Below are 12,921 nucleotides of genomic sequence, written 5' to 3'. Positions count from 1 at the left end.
TAAGCATCTAAAAACATCCCTATTGATAAAAAAACTTACCATTTTAGCCAAATCATTTCATATAACTTGAATTTCATGTTAACATGTCATTACAAAATTTAAGCTTGAATGAGAGAGTTAACAAACTCATTCAATGCACTACAGAAACCCCTCAATACTTAATTCAAAAGAGTGAAGGGAACTCTTCTTAAATGGTTCATGAGGCACAATACTTGCTAAGGTTTTGCAAATGGGGTAGCGAGTTAAGTGGGCTTGATTGTGGGGAAAACTCCACAGTTAAGCGCGCTTGAGCCAGAGGCAATCTGGGATGGGTGACCTCCCGGGAAGTCCTGGTTACTGGGTGCAAGCCCCAAAAGTGATGAATGACGCTATGTGATTTATTTCACTAGTTTCAATCCCACTTCTTCACCCCTGTGAGCATCCCCCGATGCAATGACTGCTAAGTGGACTATTCAAAAATCATGAGAAATGAGTCAGTTACGACTACCACTCATGGAAATGGTCATAGATGAATGACTTACTTAACGCAATTGATTCCCAAAAAATGATATCTAATATAATGCACTGCGAAAACCCCCCAATACTTAATTCAAAAGAGTGAAGGGAACTCTTCTTGAATGGTTCATGAGGCACAATACTTGCTAAGGTTTTGGAAATGGGGTAGCAAGCTAAATGGGCTTGATTGTGGGGAAAACTCCACAGTTAAGCGCACTTGAGCCAAAGGCGATCTGGGATGGGTGACCTCCCGGGAAGTCTTGGTTACCGAGTGCAAGCCCCGGAAGTGATGATTGGCGCTATGTGATTTATTTCACTAGTTTCAATCCCACGTCTTCACCCCTGTGAGCATCACCCGATGCAAGGAGTGTTAAGTGGACTATTCAAAAATCATGAGAAATTAGTTAGTTACGACTCCCTTTCATGGAAATGACCATAGATGGATGACTTACTTAATGCATGACTGCGAAGTGGACTATTCAAAAATCATGAGAAATGAGTCAGTTACGACTACGAAAACCCCCAATACTTAATTCAAAAGAGTGAAGGGAACTCTTCTTGAATGGTTCATGAAGCACAATACTTGCTAAGGTTTTGGAAATGGGGTAGCAAGCTAAATGGGCTTGATTGTGGGGAAAACTCCACAGTTAAGCGCGCTTGAGCCAAAGGCGATCTGGGATGGGTGACCTCCCGGGAAATCCTAGTTACCGAGTGCAAGCCCCGGAAGTGATGATTGGCGCTATGTGATTTATTTCACTAGTTTCAATCCCACGTCTTCACCCCTGTGAGCATCACCCGATGCAATGAGTGCTAAGTGGACTATTTAAAAATCATGAGAAATTAGTTAGTTACGACTCCCTCTCATGGAAATGGTCATAGATGGATGACTTACTTAACGCAGTTGATTCCCAAAAAAATGATATCTAATATAATGCACTGCGAAAACCCTTGAATACTTAAAACTCATTCTTATAAATCAAGCTACAACTTTGCGACAAATTGTGTCACATAATTATATACATTTATAAATGATTACTAAAATCAATATTATTAAAAAAACAATATACAAATTAAAATAAAATAATAAAGAATATATAAATTAAAATATATATTTTTGTATTCAAGCTTCTGTGATCCATAATAAATTAAGCAAAGTCTTTCGATAGAAATCACATAAGAGAAACTTTTGGCCAAAACGTTTCTAACCAATCATTGTGGTTCATGTAATGAATTAAGCAAAGTCTTTCGGTAGAAATCACATAAGAGAAACTTTTGGCCAATGCGTTTCGAACCAACAATTGTGGTTCATGATGATGTGCCACAATTGTTGGTTCGAAATGCATCAACCAAAAGTTTCTCTCATGTGATATGAACCACAATTGTTGGTTCGAAACACATTGGCCAAAAGGTTCTCTCGTGTGATTTCTATCAAAAAAAACTGTGATTAAAATATATATTGTTAATAATTTAATTTAATTTCTTATATATATTTCCACTTATACAACATTTATCAGGGTTGGAATTGGTATATTTGGCAACCTGGCATAAGATTCCCAGATAAAAACATCCTTGCCGACATTTATGATACACGAGAGGAATTATTTTTCACGTGTTAATAAAGTTGACCATCTCTAAGGAACGAATATCCTTGAATTGAGCTCTTCGGCCAAAACATAAAATGTTGGGCAAGTCTTCACATGAGGATTTCTTCATCTCCGGGGCAGATTTTAATTCACTTTTTTCCACTTCAGTATTTGCCTACGGTCTTTCCATAACGAATACTCACACGTGGACAGTCAGGCTTGACAGCTAACACTATCCAAAGTATTGACTGAGCCTTTGAAATATTTCGCCACTTCACCCCGTCCCATCTTGCCACGTGGCCTAACTAATGCCAAATCAATTTATTTGCTAACATGTGGGTCCCACCACAATATTCTTTACTTCTCACCAGTTTGGCTGCAACAGAGTTCTTTAATTCCAACAGGATATTTTATTTGCCAACCTGTTTTTACTTTTCATGATAAATTTCTTTTTATTATTCATTTTTTCCTTTTAGTCTCAGAATGTTTGCTGTGATTTGCAATTATCTCAAACAAGGAATAATTAAATAAAAACAGTACATTGAGGAATACTTGAATAAAACAGCAAATTGATGCGTAACATTGAAATATTTAGACTTAGAATTCACACTATATATATTGTGAATGTATTGTCAGTTCCATCACCAAATCTTCTCATTCTCTGGACTCCTTTTCTCAGAAATCTCTATAGCTATTGTTGATTCAATTTTCATAAACCTCTCTCAGTTGTTTTTCATTGTCTGGCCTAAGGCCACCCACATATATTGTTGATCAATTTTCATAAACCAATCTCAGTTGTTTCTCATTTTCTGGCCTAAGGCCACCCACATATTGTTTGACTGATACCAGTCTCTCCTTATATCAAGCTTGAGTCACAGTTATCAATTTGCATCAGTAGTTATGGCCATCCCTGTACAGAGAGCCGACAGCATGGCTGACAGGCTGCCAGAAGCAGTAAGGCAGAACCGTTTCCAAATCAAAAAGTGCTTCTCGAGGTGAAGTTCCATTAACAATCGTTAACTGCATCGAATCTTCCTCATTTAATCTCTAATTGCATAGTGATGTGTCATTAATTTCATGGCTGTACCATTAACTTCATGTCTGCAGATGTTTGTATCTGTGCTGTAAATATATTTTTGAATATGACCTTTATATGCATTTATATGAGATTTTACAAATGTACTTTTCACAGGAACATTTAATGGAAAACTTCTGAGAATTTTCTGTAAAAATATTGAGTAAGGCAGGTAGAAAAGGGCAGTTGGTTCAATGAATCAATCAAAAACATATATATATATATGATGAAAGAAATCAGTTTCCCTCTCAGGAGTGCTAGACTGAGGTTGCTGGTACCAAGCCAACCACATTACCCACTTGAGAGTTCCCAATGCTTGAAGCCAATACAACAATATTTATAAAGGCATTATAGCGGGAATTTGATCTTGCGTGAGGAAGATAATAACTATTCCGCCTAACCACTTGAGATAACCCCAGTTGATATATATATGGTTATATATACTTCCATCATTCTTTTGAAGCTGTTCAGATTGATTCTTTTACAAAAAGTTATGTGCAGAACAGCACTATGACCATTACATACATGCGATTTTATATAGTATGAAAGTTTGCCCAACTTAGTTAATAACTAATGGTAAACAGTAGGAATATTGAGAAGAGAAACTTTTATGTACAATAATCTTTCTAAAGGATTTTGTGATGATTGTCACAGGTTTGTCTCACAAGGTAAAAGGATTCTGCAAACACAAGAATTGTTGAACGAGCTTGAAACAATAATAGAGGATCAGACCGAAAGAAATAAGATTCAAGAAGGGATGTTTGGTCGTATGTTACAGTCAACACAGGTATACCAATTTCGTTTTCTTGATTGTTTTTTCCATTCACATTTATATATGTAAGGCTGTCATATACTATCTGATTATTGATGCTAACATCTGACATATCATTGAGCAGGAAGTTGTCATTGTCCCACCCTTTATTGGTCTGGCTATCCGAACAAAGCCTGGAGTTTGGGAATATGATCGAGTCAATGCCAATGATCTTTCAATAGAGCAGATTACAGTAACAGAATACCTAAAATTCAAGGAATGCCTCGTGGATGAGGAATGGTAAGGAACAACTATTTTCATGTCTTTTTCTTGGGGAAGTAAGATGACATCAAATAGAACAAATTTCTCTTTTGCATTTTGAGGTGCCGGGAACAAAAGCATGCCTACACTGTGCAAGTTGCAAATGCCTATTGATCTTTTTGGTTCTATGTTTAAATATATATAATGTCCAAATTCAGGCAGAAATAGGCATTGATATCAGTTTGACACAGTATTGCACTGTAATTGTGATATTGACATTGAGTGATATGAATGGATGATGCACACACATTTTTGGTGTTAGGACTTAGATGAAAAGGACATGAACAATGCATATGAAACAGTACTTATCTACCCTGTCTCTTTTGTTTTATTACAATGTGAAAACTGAGAGTACTAGTGGTAATGTATCTACAGGCCCAAGAACGACTATGCATTAGAACTAGACTTTGAGCCCTTCAACGCATCAGTTCCTCATATGGCAAGGCCCTCATCAATTGGCGATGGAGTTCGTTTTTTGAGCAGGCATCTGTCATGCCGACTCTTTCACGATGCACAAAGCATGCAGCCCTTGCTGGATTTCCTGCAAACGTGCAATTATTGTGGCGAGGTAAAATAATGCAATCTTTGTTGCTATGTTATTGTCTTGGCTAGAATCATTTGGGATAAAAGCAGGTCCAGGACAAGACTTATCTGGTTTCCATGTAGATTATACTTTATGCTACTTAAATCTTATATACAGAATGTATCTTTTAATTGTACTTCATATCATGGCAAGGCAAATTCTGCATTTTGAATTCGTATTCTCTTCTCCGATAACCAAGGGATTGCACTAGTTTTAAACATATTGGATAACCTTCACATGATTGTTTTGAACTTCACCATGCAATCAAACTTATTCCATTTCTAGAAGGCACAATTAACTAAAAGCTCAAAATTTGAGATTAAGGCCAATTTCACTAACGCTGGGAAGGAGAGGGACAATATCAATCCCCTGCTTACTCAACTGACCTAAGAGTTTCACTGAATTATTACTTTGTGTAAGTTGCTTCAGATTTTGGGAACCTGAAAAACTAGTGTTTCTATCATTGACCATGGTTTAGTGTATGGATTGTTTGCTTTAATCTATTTCCCTTGACTGGCAGAAACTTATGGTGAGCGATACGATAAATACAATGTCTCAGCTCCAAACAGCCTTGGTCAAGGCAGAGGAAATCTTGTCTGATCTCCGAAAGGATACACCATATGAAGAATTTGAGCACAGGTAATGAAAACCTTGAGCCTCCGACAACTGAGAGTAACAAAGGCATCTATCATTGGTGGAATACAGGTTTCCATAAAGACCAGATATAATCTTAAGCTAGCATTTGTATCATTAGACTCTTGGCACACAGTTTATTCCCAAAAAATCTCAGCAATTATATTCTTTGTTTCCTGCAAAGTTCTTATTGGAAGTAACTACCAAAAAGTAGCAAATTATTATAAATTTCAAGCTGAGCAAACTCAATATTCTTATTTGGCTAAAACGTTCCATCATTATAACTGGACAGGTTACAGGAAATTGGACTAGAGAAAGGATGGGGAAATAATGCACAAAATGTACTTCACACGATACATTTGCTCTTGGAGCTTCTGCAGGAACCTGATCCAGATGCTTTCGAGAATTTCTTGGGAAAAATTCCCAATGTATTTAATGTGGTAATATTCTCACCACATGGATATTTCGGCCAAGCAGATGTTTTAGGATTACCAGACACTGGTGGACAGGTAATTTTTATGTTCTGTTTTCTTTTACAACTTAACGTGTTTTCTTCATACATTTTTCAAGACAATCGTAATTGCTGCTGGTCTGTCACTTTACATGAGACCCATTCTCTCTTGAAATAACAATGAATTTATTGAAAAAGACCCAACGATCCTACATAACTGATTTCCATGAAATGCTTTCATGATTTTAATGCACTATAATTGAAGTTTATATAGGAATATAACATGACACCAAAACACTCTTTATCCTCCCTTAAAAACAGCTTCTTGTTCTCAAAAACACAGGTTGTGTACATATTAGATCAAGTTAAGGCATTGGAAGAAGAACTGCTTAGCAGAATTGAACAGCAAGGACTGGACATTACACCTCATATCCTTGTGGTAAGATGCTATTGTGTACTATCATAAATATTAGTTTTTAGCACATAGACAGTCAATTGTTCATTTGGCAGCAAGATGCAAAACTACATTTTTTTGTTGTTGTAATCTTCAAACCAACTATATCTATTTGTATGTGCATAATTGTGTGTCTTGATTTGATCATTTTCATGTTTTCCAGGTGACTCGTCTTATCCCTGAGGCCCAAGGGACAAGATGCAACCAGAGAATTGAGAAAATTCTGAACACACAGCATTCACAAATATTGCGTGTACCCTTCAAAACAGAGAAAGGGATTCTGCGACGCTGGGTTTCCAGATTTGATGTTTGGCCTTATCTTGAAAAGTTCGCAGAGGCAATTCTCATGCCTATCATACATTTCTTTTGTACCAGATTTTCAATTTCTATACGTTCATTATGCATACAACACACTGCATGAAAACAGTGAAATGCAAAACTTTCCTCAGACTGTTGAAAGCTTTTACTTCAACATATAAATATTTTTACGTTTAAAATGCTTTGTATTACATTATGTTGAATACATCATTTGCTTATCTATGGACTCGTTATATACATATATTCAGGATGCAGCAAATGAAATAGTTGCAACCTTTCAAGGGAAACCAGACCTGATTATTGGGAATTACAGTGACGGGAATCTAGTAGCTTCATTGGTTGCAAACAAATTCGATATCATTCAGGTTTTTAGTCCCTGACCACAATTCTTAATGATGATAGATGATTCTTTTTGGCCTGCCATTTTGATTGAACAATTGATAAAACAACATTAACCTTTTTATTGACCCTTGTATCAGTGCAACATAGCACATGCATTGGAAAAGACCAAATATGCTAATTCAGACCTAAATTGGAAAAAGTTCGATGAGAAGTATCATTTCTCTTGCCAATTCACTGCTGATATTCTTGCAATGAACAATGCTGATTTCATCATTACAAGCACATACCAAGAAATTGCAGGAAGGTGAGTTTGGTTCCTTTCCCATTTTTCGATCATTTTTTCAAACTGGAATGCATGAAACCCATATCTGTAATACCATAACCTTCATAAGAATTAAAAAAATAAATAAATATGGAGTATATATATGTATGAAGCAAAGGGGCCTAAGCTTCAGCCCTCATATTATTTGGCTTAGCATTGAATAAGTTTCATTTTAACATTGTAGTTGGCTGAAATGTTTATAATTTTCCATATTCTGGTGGATGCAGTGAGGACACAGTTGGGCAGTATGAAAGCCACGGTGCTTTTACACTGCCTGGGCAATACCGTGTAGTCTCAGGCATTGATGTTTTCGATCCCAAATTCAACATTGTGGCTCCTGGAGCTGATATGAGTATATATTTCCCTTACAAAGAAAGACAGAGTCGGCTTACACATTTCCATGAAGCTATTGAAGAACTTCTGTTCAGTCCTGTTGACACACTTGAACACAAGTAAGACACCATCTTGCTTTAAAGTTTAGAATGCCTTTTTGGTCCTCCTGAACACATACAGACATACATCGAGGTGTGCATAGTGATACTTTCATGTAAAGTTGAGTTTAGTTAACATTCAGTTATCCCCGTTTGAACTTTGGATATGTTATTCTTCTACAGACCATGCTTGATTGTTGAGTGTATGTTTATGTTAATACATATATAGGTTCAAAATTCTTTATATTGATTATTAAGTACGAAAAAAATTACAATTTTTTTACTAATCTAGAAGTTGGTTTTGAGGTGCAAGATCCTTACTAAACATAGAGGTGTCCATGTCCTTTGTGGGTCTCCCTGCTTGTGATTGTTATTTTAGAAACGCCTTCTTTAATGCAAGATTAATAAAGTCATTGTGGCATACAGGGATGGTATTTGACAGGTAAATTGCCCAACACAAGGCAATTTATCTGGCCAAATATGGCCAGTGCTCTAGTCTACTTGTCATCTAATAATCTTGAAACACATAAAATGTTTATCTACTTCACTATGAACACCAAATTTGATGTCAATTGGATTTATATTAAAATGGTTGGGATGAATGATTTTCAATGGTGTAATCCCTTCCATGCTTCTTTTAGCAAGGTCTGCCGATAGGAAGCACAGACTTCAGGTTACAAGTATTGATCATTTACTGTAAATCACCTGCCCACACATCGTACACATTCCCAAATGGCTACCAACCATCACGCCTCTTCTTACATTTATTCCTGGTTGTGCTGATACCCTCACCAATTTACATACCTGTACATCCTTGATCAGATTTTTGATTGTATACCATAATAATTCTAGGAGAAGAGGCCCCATAGACCAGGCCAGGTAGGTTTTGAAGTAAGTTTAAAAACAAAGATGCCATCTATATTAGTGGTTGTATAAAACCTGACATAAATTTTCTCTTTCCTATGTGTTAACAGAGGATTTCTCAATGACAAGAAGAAACCCATCATTTTTTCTATGGCTAGACTGGACCGAGTGAAAAATATGACAGGACTGGTTGAATGGTTTGGAAAAAGCAGCCGGTTGAGGAAGCTTGTGAACCTTGTTGTTGTCGCTGGTTTTATTGATTCGTCCAAATCAAAAGACAGAGAAGAGATTTCAGAGATTGAGAAAATGCATGACCTCATAAGGAAGTATAATTTGAATGGTGATTTTAGATGGATAAGTGCTCAGAAAGACAGAGTACGTAACGGGGAACTTTACCGCTGTATCGCCGACACAAAGGGTGCTTTTATTCAGGTTTGTATTTCCATACCTATTTTAGAAAAATGTACAGGAAATAGATAACTTACCTGTATTAGAAAATGCGGAAGAAACAGATCAGTAGTGCCGTGGGAAATCCTCAAGTTATTGTGATGGAACTAATGATATTTATTGGTCTGATCATAATGGCTTGTGTGGTGTAGCCTGCTCTTTATGAAGCATTTGGGTTAACAGTGATCGAGGCTATGACATGCGGCCTACCAACATTTGCTACTTGCAAAGGTGGCCCTGCAGAGATTATCATTGATGGTGTTTCTGGATTTCATATTGATCCAAATAATGGAGAAGAAGCCAGTGAGAAGATTGCAGACTTTTTTGAGAAATGCAAAGCAAATTCAAATTACTGGAATGTAGTCTCAGATGCAGGGCTTCAACGCATATATGATTGGTATTTAATTTTTTTAATTATATATATATATATATATATATATATATATATAAGGTTCTTTATGTTATTCATTGGAATTGAATTTAATTAGGGTAGTATATAATCATTCCTCCAATCACCCAACTAAACTCAAATCACATTTTATATATCAAGAGAGCTGTTATTATTTGATTTTATAAAATTTATAAAAAAAATTATTAATGGTTATTTATTTTTTAAACTAATGTTTGGTGGTATTTGTGTAGTTATACTTGGAAGATTTACGCCAAAAAGTTGATAAATTTAACCAATATATATGGATATTGGAAACATATATCAAAGAAGAATAGACGAGAAATTCAGCGATATATTAAAATGTTTTACACTTTGAAATACCAAAACTTGGTAAGTAAAAAGAATTTTTTATTAATAAAACATATCCTATAAGTAAAAATATTCTGATTTTTAATATTATAGTTTCCTTTTTAATAATTACATTGTTAATGATTGAAATGCTTTGAATTTTTCCATTTTTCAGGTCAAAAATGTACCTATAGCCACGGATGAGGGCTCTGTGATTCAGATTCAGTCAGAGCCAGCCCCAAAACTCACAATAGAAGATATTCGACCAGATGGGTATGTGTGTGGAGTTATAGTATTAGGGAAAAAATTGTTGATGTTTTTTGTTTTTCTTATAAAAAATGGTAGAAATAAAAATAAAAATAAAATTATAAATAGATTATTATAAATTTATTTTAAAACTTTAAATTTCTTAATTTTTCTTCCAATGTAGTTATAATATTTTTGGGTATGGACTTATTTTATTTTTCCATGCAGGTTAATCGGTAGCCAATCACGTATAAAAAGGTGATTATCTAAAAGTAATCAATTAGCATTGAATTAAACTTATTTAATTTAAAAACATGTGTTTAGCTTTTTGAAGGAGGAAGAGAAACTAACTCTAAAAAGTGAAACACCTTTCTCCTGAGAATCTCTATATATATGGATGGTCTCTCTCTATATATATATATGGATGGTCTCTCTATATATGGATGGTCTCTCTCTATATATATATGGATGGTAATATATATATATATATTTGTTAGTGTGATATAAATTTTTATAGTGTTTATAAAGAATTGCACTTACAATATTACAGGTTTCTTTCATTGTCATTTTGTGTAGATTTCTTTCATCGCTATCTCGAGCAATGGAGCGCCAAAATACAAGAAGGGATGATCTTTAAAGGATTGAAAAACTACTTTGTTACTAGTTGATTTTTATATGATCGTGATAATATATATATATACACATTATTGTTGGTTTTTACTGTTATATACAATTTAAGCGATATACATTTTATTTATATAGTTTTTTAGTGGAAGATCATCCACAATATAAATTATATACATTTTTCTTATATATAATTTTTTATAAATTATATAATTTTTTAGTGGAAGATGTGACAATTGTAAACTGTTTTCTGGGAATTTAATTCTTATTTTTAGTAGAATAATGTTATGTTATTTGTGTAAAATGAATACTTCCAATTCATATTTAGTTCACTTTTCAAATGGTCCACTATTGATTTCCATATTTTTATGATGTTTTAAAGTTCCATCTTGAAGTTTATATCTTATTGCTTTCTATATTTTTATGATGTTTTAAAGTTCCATTAGCATAAGTTTTTAGCATTGCAACATATGCTTGTGTGCAACCCATACTTTAGGTGAAAGAATCTTAAACATATGATTATTTAGACTTTTTTTAGTTCATTTGTGCTCACTTTCAGCATGAAAAAATGTGAAGATGATATTCACTAGTGGTCAAGCTGACTTAAACTTGATGTTACTATTAGTTATGCTTAATGAAAGGATATCATTTTCATGGATATATTTGATAACGTGAATTTCTGTACCATTTTCACTTTTAAATCATTTCTTTCCACCATAGAATGCTGAAAAAGCCATGTATTAAAACATAAACATATAATTATTTAGACTTCTGTTAGTTCATGTGTTCTCACTTTCAGCATTAAAAAATGTGAAGCTGGTGTTCACTAGTGGTCAGCTTGACTTAACCTTACTGTTACTATTAGTTACGTTTAATAAAATGATATCATTTTAATGAATATTATCTGATAACATGAACTCATTTCGAAATTAAACCGTTTCTTTTCACCATATAATGTGGAAAAGGCCAGGTATCAAATAGAAGATTTTGTAGTTTACTATATGTATATAGATTTATGCATGGATTCACTATGTTAATGTAAATTGTTTGGTTATGATCCCAATTGGATAGGGCCTATATTAACAAAAGACATTCAAACTTTCTTTTCATTATATAGTTAGTTTTAGATTTGTTGAGATCAAAGGATTCCCAGCACAAGTCCTAATCAACTTGATAATTTTTGTTAATTCCTCAAAAAGAACCCTATTTCATTTTAGTAGTTGATCATGATTAACTTTGTCAAAGGTATTAACCATGTCTAGGTTTATAATCACTTCTTTTCGGAGAAAGGAGTAGCTTTCTACACTGATAAGACATTGTTTACAATCTGCATATGTGATGCATACACCCCAACCCCCTAAGCAGTGTTAAACTTCCCCACCTCTAAGCAACCATAAGAAATCTGTTAGATTGGACTGCACTTCTTCACTATCGCTGTGAGGGTATGGACATATATTAGATACATTACAAAAATTTATCCACTAAAGTTAATTTGCTACGAGTATGATAAAAGGTTTAAAAATGGCCACTGCCACATTACTTTGGTGATTATAGCGTTGAAATCACATATTGCTGGAACCACATAAGCATCCTAAGACAAGTTCCAACCTTGGTTAACTTCCCAAGACCAGATTCACAATCTCGTAAAAGAATACTGAGGAACTGTGTCACAAAGATAAGTACATGAATTCACGGGTAAGGGTTAATTGAGAGGATGCAAATAGGAAGTCGCCATGCCATTATAGACAAAAACAATAATCCCCATGGCTATCGCCTTCTGAGACCATCGACTAATTATCTTTTCGGTTTAAAAATACCAGAAGAACGGGATCCAAACATTGTCATTGCCTCACCGTATTAGAGTGCCCTAGCTGCAATCTATATTCGATTATTCTGCTGCACCATTTACAGAATCTGTGAAAAAACCACATGTTGTTATCGTTGAGGGCATAGCCAGAATTGTTGCCACCTTGGGCAGAGAGTATGTAGTTATTGATCGAGAATATCCATCCATTTGTGGCAAACAATAATTCTGAAAACCTAAAAGCGGAAGTCACAACTCCCCAAAATAACAACAATGGGATCGTTGATTTTAAAAATAAGGTTGACACAAAGGGAAATGCACAGGGTTACAAGGAGTTCGGGTGCATTTGTTCTAAGAAGTGTTAAGAAAAATGCCACATTTCAAATTCATAAGTTTATAAAAAGAGTTTCAAGGTTATTGGGTATTTAATTCCTTTAA

General features: G+C 34.6%; 1 protein-coding gene across 2 annotated transcripts; it reads left to right on the top strand.

Moving 5' to 3' along the window:
* The first annotated feature begins 2,705 nt into the window (after positions 1-2,705).
* On the top strand, positions 2,706-10,812 carry LOC149225645 (sucrose synthase 3-like). 2 transcript variants are annotated; one of them, XM_089377227.1, is made up of 17 exons: positions 2,706-3,073; positions 3,808-3,940; positions 4,050-4,204; positions 4,601-4,793; positions 5,329-5,447; positions 5,734-5,950; positions 6,236-6,331; positions 6,510-6,683; positions 6,913-7,029; positions 7,144-7,310; positions 7,556-7,780; positions 8,734-9,055; positions 9,223-9,467; positions 9,713-9,851; positions 9,985-10,082; positions 10,284-10,313; positions 10,606-10,812. In XM_089377227.1, the coding sequence occupies exons 1-17, from the start codon at positions 2,979-2,981 to the stop codon at positions 10,721-10,723; spliced, it is 2,643 nt and encodes an 880-aa protein (XP_089233353.1). In that variant the 5' UTR covers positions 2,706-2,978; the 3' UTR covers positions 10,724-10,812. The 2 variants fall into 2 exon arrangements, with proteins under 2 accessions (XP_089233353.1, XP_089233354.1); XM_089377228.1 differs by having other exon boundaries at positions 2,707-3,073; positions 10,632-10,812.
* The last annotated feature ends 2,109 nt before the right edge of the window (positions 10,813-12,921 follow it).

This window comes from Pinus tabuliformis, chromosome J, assembly GCF_031772625.1.
Source record: "Pinus tabuliformis cultivar Carrire ecotype Pingquan chromosome J, CPIR1, whole genome shotgun sequence".
NCBI lineage: Eukaryota > Viridiplantae > Streptophyta > Pinopsida > Pinales > Pinaceae > Pinus > Pinus tabuliformis.
This window is presented reverse-complemented; position numbering and strand designations above follow the sequence as displayed.

Coding starts and splice junctions, on each gene's coding strand:
- LOC149225645 (XM_089377227.1), top strand. CDS start 2,979: ATGGCCATCCCTGTACAGAGAGCCGACAGCATGGCTGACAGGCTGCCA. Junction 4,205..4,600: donor TGCCTCGTGGATGAGGAATG/GTAAGGAACAAC, acceptor ATGTATCTACAG/GCCCAAGAACGACTATGCAT. Junction 9,468..9,712: donor CTTCAACGCATATATGATTG/GTATTTAATTTT, acceptor GTATTTGTGTAG/TTATACTTGGAAGATTTACG.